Source organism: Drosophila miranda, chromosome XR, assembly GCF_003369915.1.
Source record: "Drosophila miranda strain MSH22 chromosome XR, D.miranda_PacBio2.1, whole genome shotgun sequence".
In the NCBI taxonomy this organism is placed as follows: Eukaryota; Metazoa; Arthropoda; class Insecta; order Diptera; family Drosophilidae; genus Drosophila; species Drosophila miranda.
Window position 1 is genome coordinate 14,242,575 of NC_046674.1, and position 12,550 is coordinate 14,255,124.

General features: G+C 49.5%; 2 protein-coding genes across 2 annotated transcripts; both read right to left on the bottom strand.

Annotated features, from left to right (window-relative positions):
* Positions 1-1,855: 1,855 nt before the first annotated feature.
* Positions 1,856-12,429, bottom strand: LOC108151583 (ATR-interacting protein mus304). The gene is made up of 6 exons (XM_017280262.2): positions 11,716-12,429; positions 10,163-11,660; positions 9,913-10,092; positions 8,471-9,851; positions 2,530-2,996; positions 1,856-2,458 (listed from the first exon to the last, which is right to left on the bottom strand). The coding sequence occupies exons 1-4, from the start codon at positions 12,352-12,354 to the stop codon at positions 9,622-9,624; spliced, it is 2,547 nt and encodes an 848-aa protein (XP_017135751.1). The 5' UTR covers positions 12,355-12,429; the 3' UTR covers positions 1,856-2,458; positions 2,530-2,996; positions 8,471-9,621.
* LOC108151585 lies at positions 6,572-8,562 on the bottom strand. Its single transcript, XM_017280264.2, has 4 exons — positions 8,471-8,562; positions 7,668-8,213; positions 7,152-7,608; positions 6,572-7,087 (listed from the first exon to the last, which is right to left on the bottom strand). The coding sequence occupies exons 2-4, from the start codon at positions 8,006-8,008 to the stop codon at positions 6,671-6,673; spliced, it is 1,215 nt and encodes a 404-aa protein (XP_017135753.1). The 5' UTR covers positions 8,009-8,213; positions 8,471-8,562; the 3' UTR covers positions 6,572-6,670.
* Positions 12,430-12,550: the final 121 nt, after the last annotated feature.

Here is a 12,550-nt window from a genome sequence, read left to right on the forward strand (position 1 = left end):
GCCACATTTCGTGTGTGCCACATGGCAACCCTTTTGGGTTCCGTCCCGTTTCCCCATCCATTCCTCTATCCACCGCATAGTCAAAGCCAATTTATTGTGCATATTTCACTCCAGGATGAAACTTTTTTACCCCGGAGCCTGGCAGCACGTGCTCCTGGCAGTTGGTGCCCCAGGAGTCCGCCATTTGGGGTCGGTGGCAAATCGGGAGACTTTCGAGCTCTTTGGCGAACAAAAACAAGTCCTTTTGCAACCAGGAATGGGCCAAAAGGTGAAGCGAATCAAGTCTGCTTGGCTTTCTTGTACATCTGAGTAGAATATCTGCAAGGCTTCTATGATCTTCTGCATTGCTCTGCAATGCCCCTACTAACGATTAGCACGATCTATGGACTATATTTGCCTAGTTACTCCGTTCAGGAATGCCCTGCCATGCCGCTGTTTAATCGCTCCCAGTGGAGCACAATGAAATGGCCACATGGGGTCCACATTCACTGGCGTCACTCCGGCCAAGTTTGGTGGGTGCTCTGTGTAGAAGCAGCAGGATATCGGTGAAGCCCCCTACGAGGCCAAGGAGCCGAGCAACACCCTGGATTCCTAAGAGCCGAAGAACAGCCTAAAGTCCCTTAAGTCGAACAGCACCCAAAACTCCTCTGTGTCCTTTGAGTCCTACCACACCCAAGAGTCTTTGGCTGGAACCGCCCCAGAGGAACCAGTCAATCGTGGGCTGAAGCCTCCGCAGTGTTGGAAAAGGACGAAAAGGACGCCTGGGGAAATTATGCAGAAACCATTAAAAGGACCTGCCCGCAAACTATATTCACCCGCCATCGAAGTAAAAACAATAAAAGCCCAAATTTAACTTTCAGATCATAAATTCTGTGGCCAAGTGCGGAAAACCTTTTCACACATCACTCAGCTCCTTGGAGCGCAGGATGCACCATGAATAATATTTGGCGACACTGCGCTTTTACGGGCCAACAGATTTTCCGCCTCGTCTCCGACGGGACCGAGCGCAAAGCCCCATAAAACTTTATGCGAGGGGGTTCGAGGGGGGTTTGAGGGGGGTTCATCGATTGCAGTAGTATTCAAATCGTACGCAAAGATGGCATTAAAAATGATATTGAAAGTGCCCGAAGCCACACACCGACGGCCATAAAAGCTGCTCGGTTTGAGGTAATTAGTTTTTTGGCTCATGTCTGTGCGGATCGTAAAAGATAAGTTTGGGTCGCCTGGTTAGATTCCCCCATCCCCCATCCCATTGCCACGTCCTCGAATTCATCCATCCACTGCGGGACATTAGCATTTGAGAGAAAAACCATTCAGGATTTGTTTAGTTTTTATTGCTTCGCGTAAATGTCATAAAGAAAAGTGTTCTGTAACGAACGGAAAACGCTTTCAAACAAACACATGAGGCATGCACACGAGTATATCTCTGTTTTATGGCTAGAGAGCAGAGCTGTTTAAGTAATTGCATTCGATTTGTTTGCTAGAAACGGAAGGAAGGACAGGGAACAGGGAACAGGGACAGGGACATTCCCACAAGGAATCCATGTGTTAAATGTTTCTCACTGCTACATGTACTAGTTCTAACACATCATTTACTGGGGAACTTCTTCCTGATCTTAAATATGCGTCTCGTCTTGGCTCCATCATTTGGCTGTCCGTTACTCTTGCCTCTTGCCTGTCCCAATGCTGTGCTCGTGTGTATTGAGAGGAGAGAGTCATTGGGGTGTTTGAGAGACGAGTGGGAGTAACCCTTCGCCACCAGAATTCGTGTTTTACCAGAATCCGTATTTGGGAACACCTTTAGCCCGAAGCTGTGCCATCACCTGCGTAGATCATGCAATCTGTAAGCCGAGAATGCGAAAACAAAACACAAAATGCGTTAAGTTTATTTAGATTTATACAAATAATTGCGCTAGTAATTTGCGTGTGGCTGAGTGAGACTTTGGCACCGAATTAAATGGCGTCGATCGTTGAGGCTGTGTTCTGTCCTCTTTTTGTTCGACGGCCGCTTCTAGTCTCTCTCTCTCTATTATCCCTACAGACTCTGTGGCTTCCTACCAAATCCCACATACATCCATCATCTTTATAGAAAATATGGTCCGTCACTAGGCGGAGTTTCTCCATGTCCTGGCATGTTCCAATATGAACTTCAGTGATAGCTTATCAGAACTATTCATGGGTTCTTCAAGATGGAACGATGACAGCTTGGGAAAGTGCTACTTAAAGTACTTAAGCTGGCAATTCACGAGGGTGAGCTCTTCCGGCATTAGGCATTGGATTGGGAGTTCCCCCTTCAGGGCGACAACCCAATTTTCAACTGTCAGACATCGCAGCCTTCTTAGCTTGCACAACAGATCAAAGATAAAGAGGTGCCATATCGGCCCTGATTTGTATTGAGATCTATCGCCGACAGTCAGTTCTTCCAAGTCAACAAAGCCCCGAATTCAGTTCTTGATTACTGAAAAGCCAAAACAAAGAATTATTAGGAGAACTCATAGAGTTAAACGACTCATTCAGTTAAATGCTCACCCGAATGACCAGCAAAGTTGTACAGCCGCAAGTGCTTTACTTTTGGAACGCCCTCGAACATAGGGAAGACCAGACAGATGTCGGCCATGCTGCCACCTTCCAGCACCAATTCAACGGATCTCAGTTTGGGGCTGCTTTCCACAAAGGATTTGATGGCGTCGCAATTGGAATTGTCGGCCCCAAAGCTAATGGTTTCCAAATTGACACAATACCGCTCGACATCCGGCAACAAGGGATGGACATCGGAGGGGTTCATAAACTTCAGATGGATCATTGTGGAGCCGCACAGTCGTACAAGATTCGACACGTTCGAACCCATTTTGAGGACAACAAATGATCTAGTACAGCATCCCAGAGCTTGGGATGAACTTCGATCAACTCCATTTGATCTTCAAGTTCAAGAATTTTGAATATACGATCTAGGATATCGAAGGGCAAGTCCTGGAGATTCTTCGGTGCTTCCATGGCTTAAAACGGGAAAAGAATCATTAGGTGTTGATGTATCTCTTACCAGGCGGATGTAGAATCGGTTAAAATTGGCTAAAAATTTCGAAAATCGCGCAGGTAAGGGTTTAACCCAACCTTGAGGACCATGAGCATCCCTCAATCAATGTAAACGATGGCCAATAAATAATTTGACACAGACAATGGCCAGCAAAAGGAGACACTTTGTTGCAAGTCAAGAAGAATTTACATATGAATGCGGGGACCATCCGAAGGAGAAGGATGTAATCACGAATAGCACCCGCATCTCTCCAGGGTTGGGGGTGGGTGCACACACACACACACACACACATGTGATTAGGGGGTGTTGTGTGGTGCCAATGACTAATGATCCTTCCATTTATCCTCTAGATGATTTTTGGGAAAAGTGTTAATGTTTGAGGACCACGGACCACGGACCACACTGCTTCTCTGGGACTGCCTGGGATGCCATGTGTGCATAATTACTTGGATTGCTTGGAAAAGCTTTTGTCATCATTTCCAAATTTATTTAAATTTCGTTTCGCACACACACACACACACACAACAGATACAGATACAGATACACACAACACGCTGATAAATGAGCGCCACACAGCCACCAGCCCTGGCTGCCGAGTGGCAGAAAAGCCTCGACGACCAAATGAAAAATTATCGCAATTTCAGTGTGTGTTTTTCAGCTTTTCTTTTTCACAATTAATGGTGGGGGGGCGATGCGGATACTCGCTGATAATTATTAGGGATTTGCATATGTAATTTTCCACTTAAGCAGCAGGCGAGCGAAGAGAAGCCAGTCATTGAGCACAGGACTCCATGTGGAAGTAGAAGAAAGTCATGCCATATGGGGCGGGGACCCCCCCAGATAGCGAGCTCTACCTTTAATTACTTCTGCAGATAATGCCTGAAACGATTAAGTATACTGGCATGATGGATGATTCAGCGTCTCCGAGCCGATTCATTGGGGACTTGAAGGGCAGTGGAAAAGATGCCAAAACTTCCTAAAGCCAAGCGTATCCCAAATGCGGCACCGAACGAGAGGCGCTGCCGCATGACGCGCGACCCGTGGAGAACCTATTGCGAGGAAAACTATAACTAAATCAGAGATGTGCCTACGATTGCTCCCGATTCTATTTCTATCTAGATATCTATTCAAAACCTTTCTTTCAAATTTCCTTCCCCTGAAAGTTTGTAGAGCCACTAGATGTCAGAGAACTTTGTGGTATATTCAATAAATACCTCCATCAAGTAAAGGAAACTCTTTCGAGGCCCGCTCTGTGTAGTTTTAGTGGCTCTAAAGATGCGAGTAATCGAATTTCCACATTAAACTTAATCACAATTTGTCCCAAAACAATTGACCTAATCCCAGTAAATCCTTTTAATGTGTCTAATTGAAAAGGCCAACCATTAAGCCCGAATAAAGCAGCAAAAGAAGAGGAAAAGCCAAGCAGGAAGGGCAGGGATGGCCAGGGAAAACCCCCTGCCCCCCAAACGAGGGGGGGGCAGCACAGATTTGGCCAAACGAAAGATTTATGGTGTGCCAAGAAAAACATTTGTGTTTATATATCGGTTTTGGTCGGTTCGGCATTCCAGCAGCTGCTGGGGGCGGGGCGATGGGGGATGGGGGATATGTGGAGTTCTGCGGCAAAGGATGTGCCGAAAGTTCATTAATTATGATTGGAGACAGTTGTACAATTAATAAACGAAGCAGAGCAGGGACTCCTCGGTGCTCGGTCCACGGTCCACGGTCCCCGGATTATGCTGGAACTTTTGGCTACAGAAATGGAGGAAGTCCTCCAGCGGAAGCCGAGTGTTTCGGTTTTGGGGATTTTTCTCTCTATTTGTTTGCCGGGAGATTATGATCGGACTGTGATTTATGGTCTCATGTGCAAATTTATTGCCTTTAATTGTGTGCCCCAGTGGCATCGAAAGAGCCCTCCGTGGCGCCGGCTAATTGAAAAAAAGTTCAAGCCAGAAATTCTGGAGCTCTGGCGCGGATAGGGGGGAGCATCCCTGCCCGAGCACCGAAATCTTACAAGTTTTGTCCAGGTGTTTGCTCGCCTTGCTCCAAGGCGTGGCCCCCGTCCACACACAAGCCACACAAATCGTTTCAACTGTCGCTCAATTACCACCCCCCAGCCGCAGCCCCCATGGTCTGTCCCATGGGTAATTGTAAACCTTAATTAACATTTGAAAACAAACACGAAACGGACCAAAGCCAAACAGAAATCCGTCCGTCGGTGCATCGGGGCAGCGGCGGTGAGGCAGGTCAAAAGAAAACCCATAAATCAATTTTGAAATGCATTAAGGAGACCTCCCCAAATGCCTGACCTGTCCTGACCTGTCCTGTCCTGTCCGGGCACTGCATTTGTTTGCACTTTCGAAAGAGAGAAGATGCGCAAGGAAAAGGAAATGGGGCTGCCAAGCAAAGTGAATGCAATGTTGCAATGTGTCTGAGGGGACACTCCGCCCCCCCCCCCACATCCCATCCCCAGATCATCGTCACCTTCCAATTAAAGCGTGGAGGCTGGCTTCTTGCTTTCATCTGGGGTTGCATTTACTTAACGCCTCGCCTCAGCACTTAACTTCCGTTTCCTGTTACGCACCGGCGCTGTCTGGTTGCCGGAAGGAGGTTGGGGGAGACTCCGAATCCGAGTCCGAGTCAACGTTTGAGGCATTTGCAACTAATTGAAAGTGCAATACGATGCTGCAGAATGCAATTAATGCATCCAAGCAGTGCAAGCAGCAGCACCCCCAGACCCAGTCTCAGTCCCAAAACGTCTGGCATTGCAATCCGAGGAACACAAAACTCTTGGCCAAAAAGGAAGCAAGCCTTTCGGGGGCTTAAAGCAAAGTAATTTCTGACTGGGGGGGGGGACGCTCCTGGCAGGATATGTGATATGTGCCCCTCTAAAATCCAAAAGAAATCTCTGCTCAATGTTCCAATAAGGAACAAACGCATGACAGAAGCTTTCTATGGGATTGCCTGGATGCTGGCTACGGCTGAGCAAAAACAATAAATTGCTTTTTAAACACTTGCAAGAAGTACAAGTTATCCGCAGTAGCATTGGCGTCAAATGCACTTTTTACTTGCACGCTTTCAGGCTCCCACGCTCCGCCCCGACGCTCCTCGATGCGCTTCGCCTGGCTTCGGCTTCGGCTTGGCTTGGCCTGGCTTACACTTGGCAGCTGACAAGTTTCTAAGAACAACTGCAAAGCGATTTGCATATTTAGTGGAGAGATCTAGGAGGCAGGCAGGCAGGCAGGCAGGCGGGCAGGCGGCCAGGGAACAGAGCTACAACTTTATCGCACTCAATGCAGCCATGCATTTTGCATCACACACGTAAATCTTGGCCCATCCCCCGGCCGAAACTTTTGGCAGACAACGAAATTTATTTCTAAACACAAGTAACACTTGAGTAGCAGCCAAACATTCAAGAGGGGAGGCACTGGAGTGTGGAGTGTGGAGTGCCTCTCCTTAATGAATCGATAAAGGGAATAGTACTCCCCTTTTAACACGAATGGAAGGTGGAAATTCTACATTAAAACGTGAACAAAAACATTGAATAATACAAGCTGTTGCACCATTAAAGAACAACCGTTTAAGAACATTTCTACACAAGAATTACTCTAGAATACACTACAGAATAGCAAACATTTTCTAGGGCGTGTCCAGTATGCCCTGCTGATCGAATGCCAGCAGTGACACTTTGACCGTCTGACGCACTCGCTCGTTGGCAAACAGCTGGCGACGCTTCAGTTCCGTGGCCTGCGGACAGCCAAAGGTGTGGAGATTGAAGTCGGCACTGGCCTCGGGGGAGGCGCAACAGATGGGCAGCTCGCAGGCAACGGCATAGTAGCCGTAGAACAGACAGCGCTGCATCTCATCCGTTAGCTGATCGAAGGTGGGCAGAGAGCCGCGAAAGCCGCAGAGGGTGAGGGTCTCCGTGAGGCTGCGGTAATAGTGCTGCAGCAGCGCGTCCTGCTGGTGGAGCAGCACCTCCAGCTGCAGGCTGGTGTAGAAGAAGAACTGCAAATCGATGGCCGGGCTGCCCAGGCAACAGTTCTGAAAGTCCACCTATGGGAAAGGGCAAATTCTGTGATTATTTCGAGGACTGATTTGGTTTAGCCAATCTACTCACGAGTATGGCGCTGCTGTTGCTTCGATCGAGCATCATGTTGTTCACCCAGATATCGCCGTGGACAATCGCATTGAAGGCGGAGTTCTTGGGATCGACCACGGACGTAATTCGCCGCGTGTAAGCGTCTGGTATCTGCGCCTTCATTTTCTTGGCTATCTGCGGCAGCTCCTGGGCAAATACGTCGGCCGCGTACTCGGTCCCACCGACCACAATGATCTGGGCGAAGGGATCCGACACTCCGTTGGCATAGTTTGAGGGTTCAAGCTTCGCCACAAGTTCGGGCTGCTGCTCGCACAGGATCATCGAGGCGGCATGAAACTGGGCGATCTTTCGCAAGCATATCTGGGCATCCGCCAGGCACAGACCCCGAAAGCGATCCATTGAGGCATAGCCGAGGGCGCAAAGGTCCTCCAGTACGTACACCTCCTTGCCGTTCGCCGTCTCGGCCAAGAGGCAGCTAAGGTAAGCAACGAAATATATGCAGAGCATGCACAGCATACGGTAGGTACTACTCACTCAGCGCTCAGCTTGTGCTCGCCCAGACTGGGCGGGGCTTTCTGCAGTATGGCCCCCATGGCCGGCAGGAGCTCCTCGAACATGGCCTTCTCGTTGGTCCCCAGTTCGGCCACAACGGGCAGCAGGTCCTTGACTATGTACCGTCCCGTCTCCAGGGGGGCGTCGGTAGTCTTGCGAAATTCGACTACCGCGCGGTAGATGACGCTGCAAAAGTTCTCGCCATTTTGGCTCACAGCTTCGATGCGAGTGCTTTCCACGTGCAGCTTTTCGCTGTGGTAGGCTTTGGCCAAAGCTTTCTGGAAGTATTCCGCGGTGTATTCCGACTTCTGTGGGGGTTCCATGGCGCTATCCGTTCCTGTCAAACTGCTCCCCTCGACTGACACACACTGGCACTTCACTCGCGTTACAAAAGTTACCGCTTAATTTTCACCTACACATGTTTGCGGGTGCTTATCACCGATCACCGATTCCGCCCCACCTCCCCCGTCCACACTAGTTGGGACACCCAAGGCACGAATTGTGGTGATATTTTGTGGAGAAAATACACTATAAATGGGTGGAGGAAGGGTTACAAAGATCAGAATAATTGGACAAATTGCCCAAGGGTTGTGGGCAGAGCACGTGAAATTGGCATAAACTCAATTACTGTTCACGAACAGCCCCCTCCACACGCACACGACTCACACAACTTGTTGCTTTCTACTAAAACCCACATGTATGTACATGCACATAGTCTGTATAGAGCAGTGCATGTTTGTACATTTTCAAGGCATAAAATCATATTTATGTTTACATTAACTAACCTTTGTGGGCGCCGCAACAGGAGAGCTCACTCCTCAGATATGGGATATGGGATACATATGGGATATGTATTTCATCAGGTTTATCACTTTTCACACACAGCACTGCACGTCACAACAAAAAAAAAAGATAACAAACACTCTGTAAACATTCCATTCAACGCTTATCGGCGTAATTCGAAAATTATAAACAAAAGATTGCGAAATTGACCGGCTTTTCAATGACCGGCTGACGAAACAAACGAGCTTAACCCACTGATCCTCCCTATATTTAAACAGGACAACAACTCGAGTTAAACCGCGGAAAATAATACTTATATTAATAATATTAATACCTCTTACGGAACCCTGTAATCCTTCATCCTTACTTAGAAACAAAGACCATTAGATCTTCCACCTGAATTGCACTCAAATTCTTCAAGATTCATGATTTTCGTGGAAGGTTCTAAAATACCCATTGGTCAACAATGAGCTAATCGTTCTCTGTCCATGATTCGGCTTAATAAACTAGCACTAAACACGTCATTTTATCAGATAAATGAACCAACTTTCAACAAGATATGCTAATTTCATTGGATTTGTGTCTGAAATATGTAAGGTTAAAGAAAAAAGGGCGAAGCATAAAACGTAAGAGTGTATGGAATGTTGCTGAGCAACAGGTATCCGCCATGAGTATGGACATCTTTATACCCTATTTTCTTTGATTAATACTCAGATTCTGTGTCCCAAGCAGATTTGAGATAGCTCTAAACAAAAAAGAGACTGAACACTTTCTGCATTCATTGGAGCCTGGCATGACAAACATTTTCTCTACTCTATAATATCCTTTTCCCAAGGGTATGCAGAGTGTTGCTCATCCCGGTCCCATGTTGCTGCTCATGTGTCTGGTCCTTACAATGGTTCAAATGAGCGAACCATTTCTGGAACTATCACTGCTCAAGATATTTGAGCGCCGAGATTTGAAATATTCAAAACAACATATTCTGCAGCGAGTTATTGCTTGAACCAGCACAGCTCTCGCCGATATATCGAAAGAAGCTTAGCGATAGTTGGGAGCTGCTATTCAAAATATGCAGAACAAAATCCAATGAACTAATTTAAATCAAAGGTAACACTAAACAGATCCTAGAACTTACAAACTAAATAAATAGAGATTAATCAAATGTGTAATCCACTCGCTTAAGGCCACCAAAGAAGTCGATTTCGAGGAGCTTAGACGCAGCAGAAGCAGAAGCATTCGGAGCCACGTTTTCGGTTTTGGCATCCGCAGGGTTGATAATACGTGCCCACTCGGCCAGGTCGTTGGTCGGATTGCTGCGATTCGCCTCCTGGTGCAGAGGCTTGAGCATGAAATGGGATTTCTCCAGCTGGCTTAGCAAACGCACTGCAATCAAACGGAAAATGTAATGGATCGTCCATAAGAGTGGATTTTGGATCGTATTTACAGTGTATGGGCTGGAATCCCAGCAGCGCCGCGTGCTCGCTCCACCAGCTGCAGACGAGGCTGAGATAGTGCTTCGTTGTTTCCTCGGAGTCGCGGAACAGGCAGGTCAGATAGTACTCATGGAAGACGAGTGTCAGCAGGTGCACCGCTATACGAGATATCTCTCCCACTTGCTCGGTACCTGGAAGACGCACAGGATTCAGATTGAGTTCTAACCCCAAATCCCAATCGTCGCAGAAGAGAGCGTTTACCTGCTTTCCTCTGATGCAGCATCCACTGGTGCATCACCTGGAAGACAATCGTGACCACGCTGAGGCAGAGTTTCACATAGCACTCGCAGCTGGTGGACGTGCTGGAGTTGGAGTTAGAGTCTGCGGCAGTCGGCACGCTGGTGCAGGATCCATTTGAGGCCGAGCCATGCACCGCTGTTGTGGAGCTGCTGCTCAGCCTGTTGGTCAGTGTTGCTTCGGTGGAGTCCGTCTCCTCGTCGTCGGCAAAGTACGGCAGCATTTCCAGGATGAAGTCCGGTGGGTTCTTAAAGCACTCGAAGGCGAAGCGCACGTGGTTGCCGCCAATGGAAAGCAGCAGCTGGAAGTGGGCCGCCTGCAGCGGGGTTTCGCTGAAGAAGCACAGCTCTAGAAGCCCGGCGTACACCTGCAGCAGGCAGGAGCTGGGTCCGAAGCGATAGAGGGAGCGCACACGGTCCGAAATGAAGCAGCTCTTGGGACTGTTTACGCACATCCGCGCCAGAAGCTGCGGCTTCTGGAGGCAGGCCAGCAGGCAGGCGCTCAGTTCTCCAAACACCCAGGGACTGGGCCGGGTGAAGACCAGCTGCTTGAGTAGCTCAACCAAAAGCTCTTCCACGCGCTCCTCCTCGTGATGCTGCTCCCTCAGGAGGCTGTGCAGCAGGGAGGCTGTGGCCTCGAGCAGGCCAAAGTGCTCGCTGACCTCGTAGGAGAAGCCCAGCTTGACAATCGCATCGACGGCCAGCTCCAGCAGCCAGAGATCGTTGTGCCGCTGCCTGAGCAGGGCCCGTCCGATCTTGCCCTGCTGCCGGCAGATGAGCCCCAAGGTGGCCGTGTAGCGCCGCAGGAGCAAGGCGCGCTCATTGGCGTACAGAGGTCCAGGCTGGGAGAGCGAGTGGGCGCTGTGATGCTGTGCGTCCAGGATATAGGGATTGTGGGGATACAACATGCAGTTGTGGGGGAACTCCAGGCTTTGGGCATACGAGGCGAACTCCGAAAACACCTTGCACACAGAGGAGACGATGCGCTGGACCAGGCTGTCCACAGATTCCGGCTGCGACTGCAGCTGCGCGTAGTTGAGGAGCAGCTGCTTGAGCTCCACTTCGAACAGAGTGCCCTGCTTCTTGCCCTTCTGCTGCTCCTCGGTGTACTCGTAGACGCTGGCGTTGTTCGCGATCAGCCTGGGCACGGCCTGGTGGATATTCAGCTTGTGGAGGCGCAGCAGAGTGCGCTGCTCCGAGGGGTCGGTGGCCGGCGGAAGCATACTTATGCTCATGTTCATGGTCCTCTCGTGGGCATTGCGGGCCTGCTGCTGGATCTTCAGCTTGGTATACTCGGCATTCTTCATCTTCAGCTCGATGTCCTTGGCCGCGATCTGCTTGACCACCTCGGCCACCTTCTTGTTGCAGTCCCTGTTGGTTTCGTCGGCGAGCGCCAGCTTCTCCATTTTGCTGGCATGCAGCTGCAGGCGCAGATGCTTCAGCTCGTCCCGCAACAGACTGACCTGCGAATGCCATACACTATGATGCGGAAGCACAGGAATACGTACAGGCACTCACCTCTCCCGACTTGGCCTCCGTGCGCTCGTTGCTGTCGCCCAGATCCTTTTGCAGTTTCGAATTGTCCTTCTTCAGGCCCTCGATGCGATCCATTAGGAACTTTATCTGGTGCTCCTGCTGACGCGCTTGCGTCGCATTAGTCTGTGTCATCGTCTGCTGGACGGTGATGCTTGTCGTGGTCGATTTACTCGTGCCGGCTTTCAATACCAGGGGCGCCTTTGCCTGTGGCAGAGGCTCGGGCCGAGGCACATCCTCCGTGAGGGCCATGGCCAGGAAATCGAAATCCTCGTCGTCCCCGAAAATGGCATCCATGTCGATGGTCGAAGTCTTTTTCTTCGGCGGTGCTGCGGGTGGAAACATCTGCTGGGTGCTGGTCGTGCCTCGCACCGGCGCGAACTCGCTAAATGTGATATCCCCGACCGTGACATTCGTGGCCTCCGCCTTGCGCTTGGCTTCCGCCTCGATCTCGGCCTCCGCTATCTGGGTGGCCATCAGGATGACATCGTCGTCGTCGTCCCAGAAGTCGGCCATGCTACGGGGGGGACTCGGCCGGGACGAGGCCCGGGTCACGCTCACGTCGAGCCTCGGCTTCTTGGCCCTCGCGAAATCCTTCATTGCCCCGAAGCGCTTAGAAGTCATATTCGTTTTTCTATTTTTATGATCACCACCGGTCTTTTTGTTACATTTCGGGTTTGTTTTGACAATGACAGTTTGACATGTCGATCAAACACTCAGAAATATACCGAAAAATACCGTCTTGTTTTTAAAATATACCGTAAATATACTGACGGTTTATTTGTATGTAAATTCCGATATATTCCGCCTTTTTGATTTT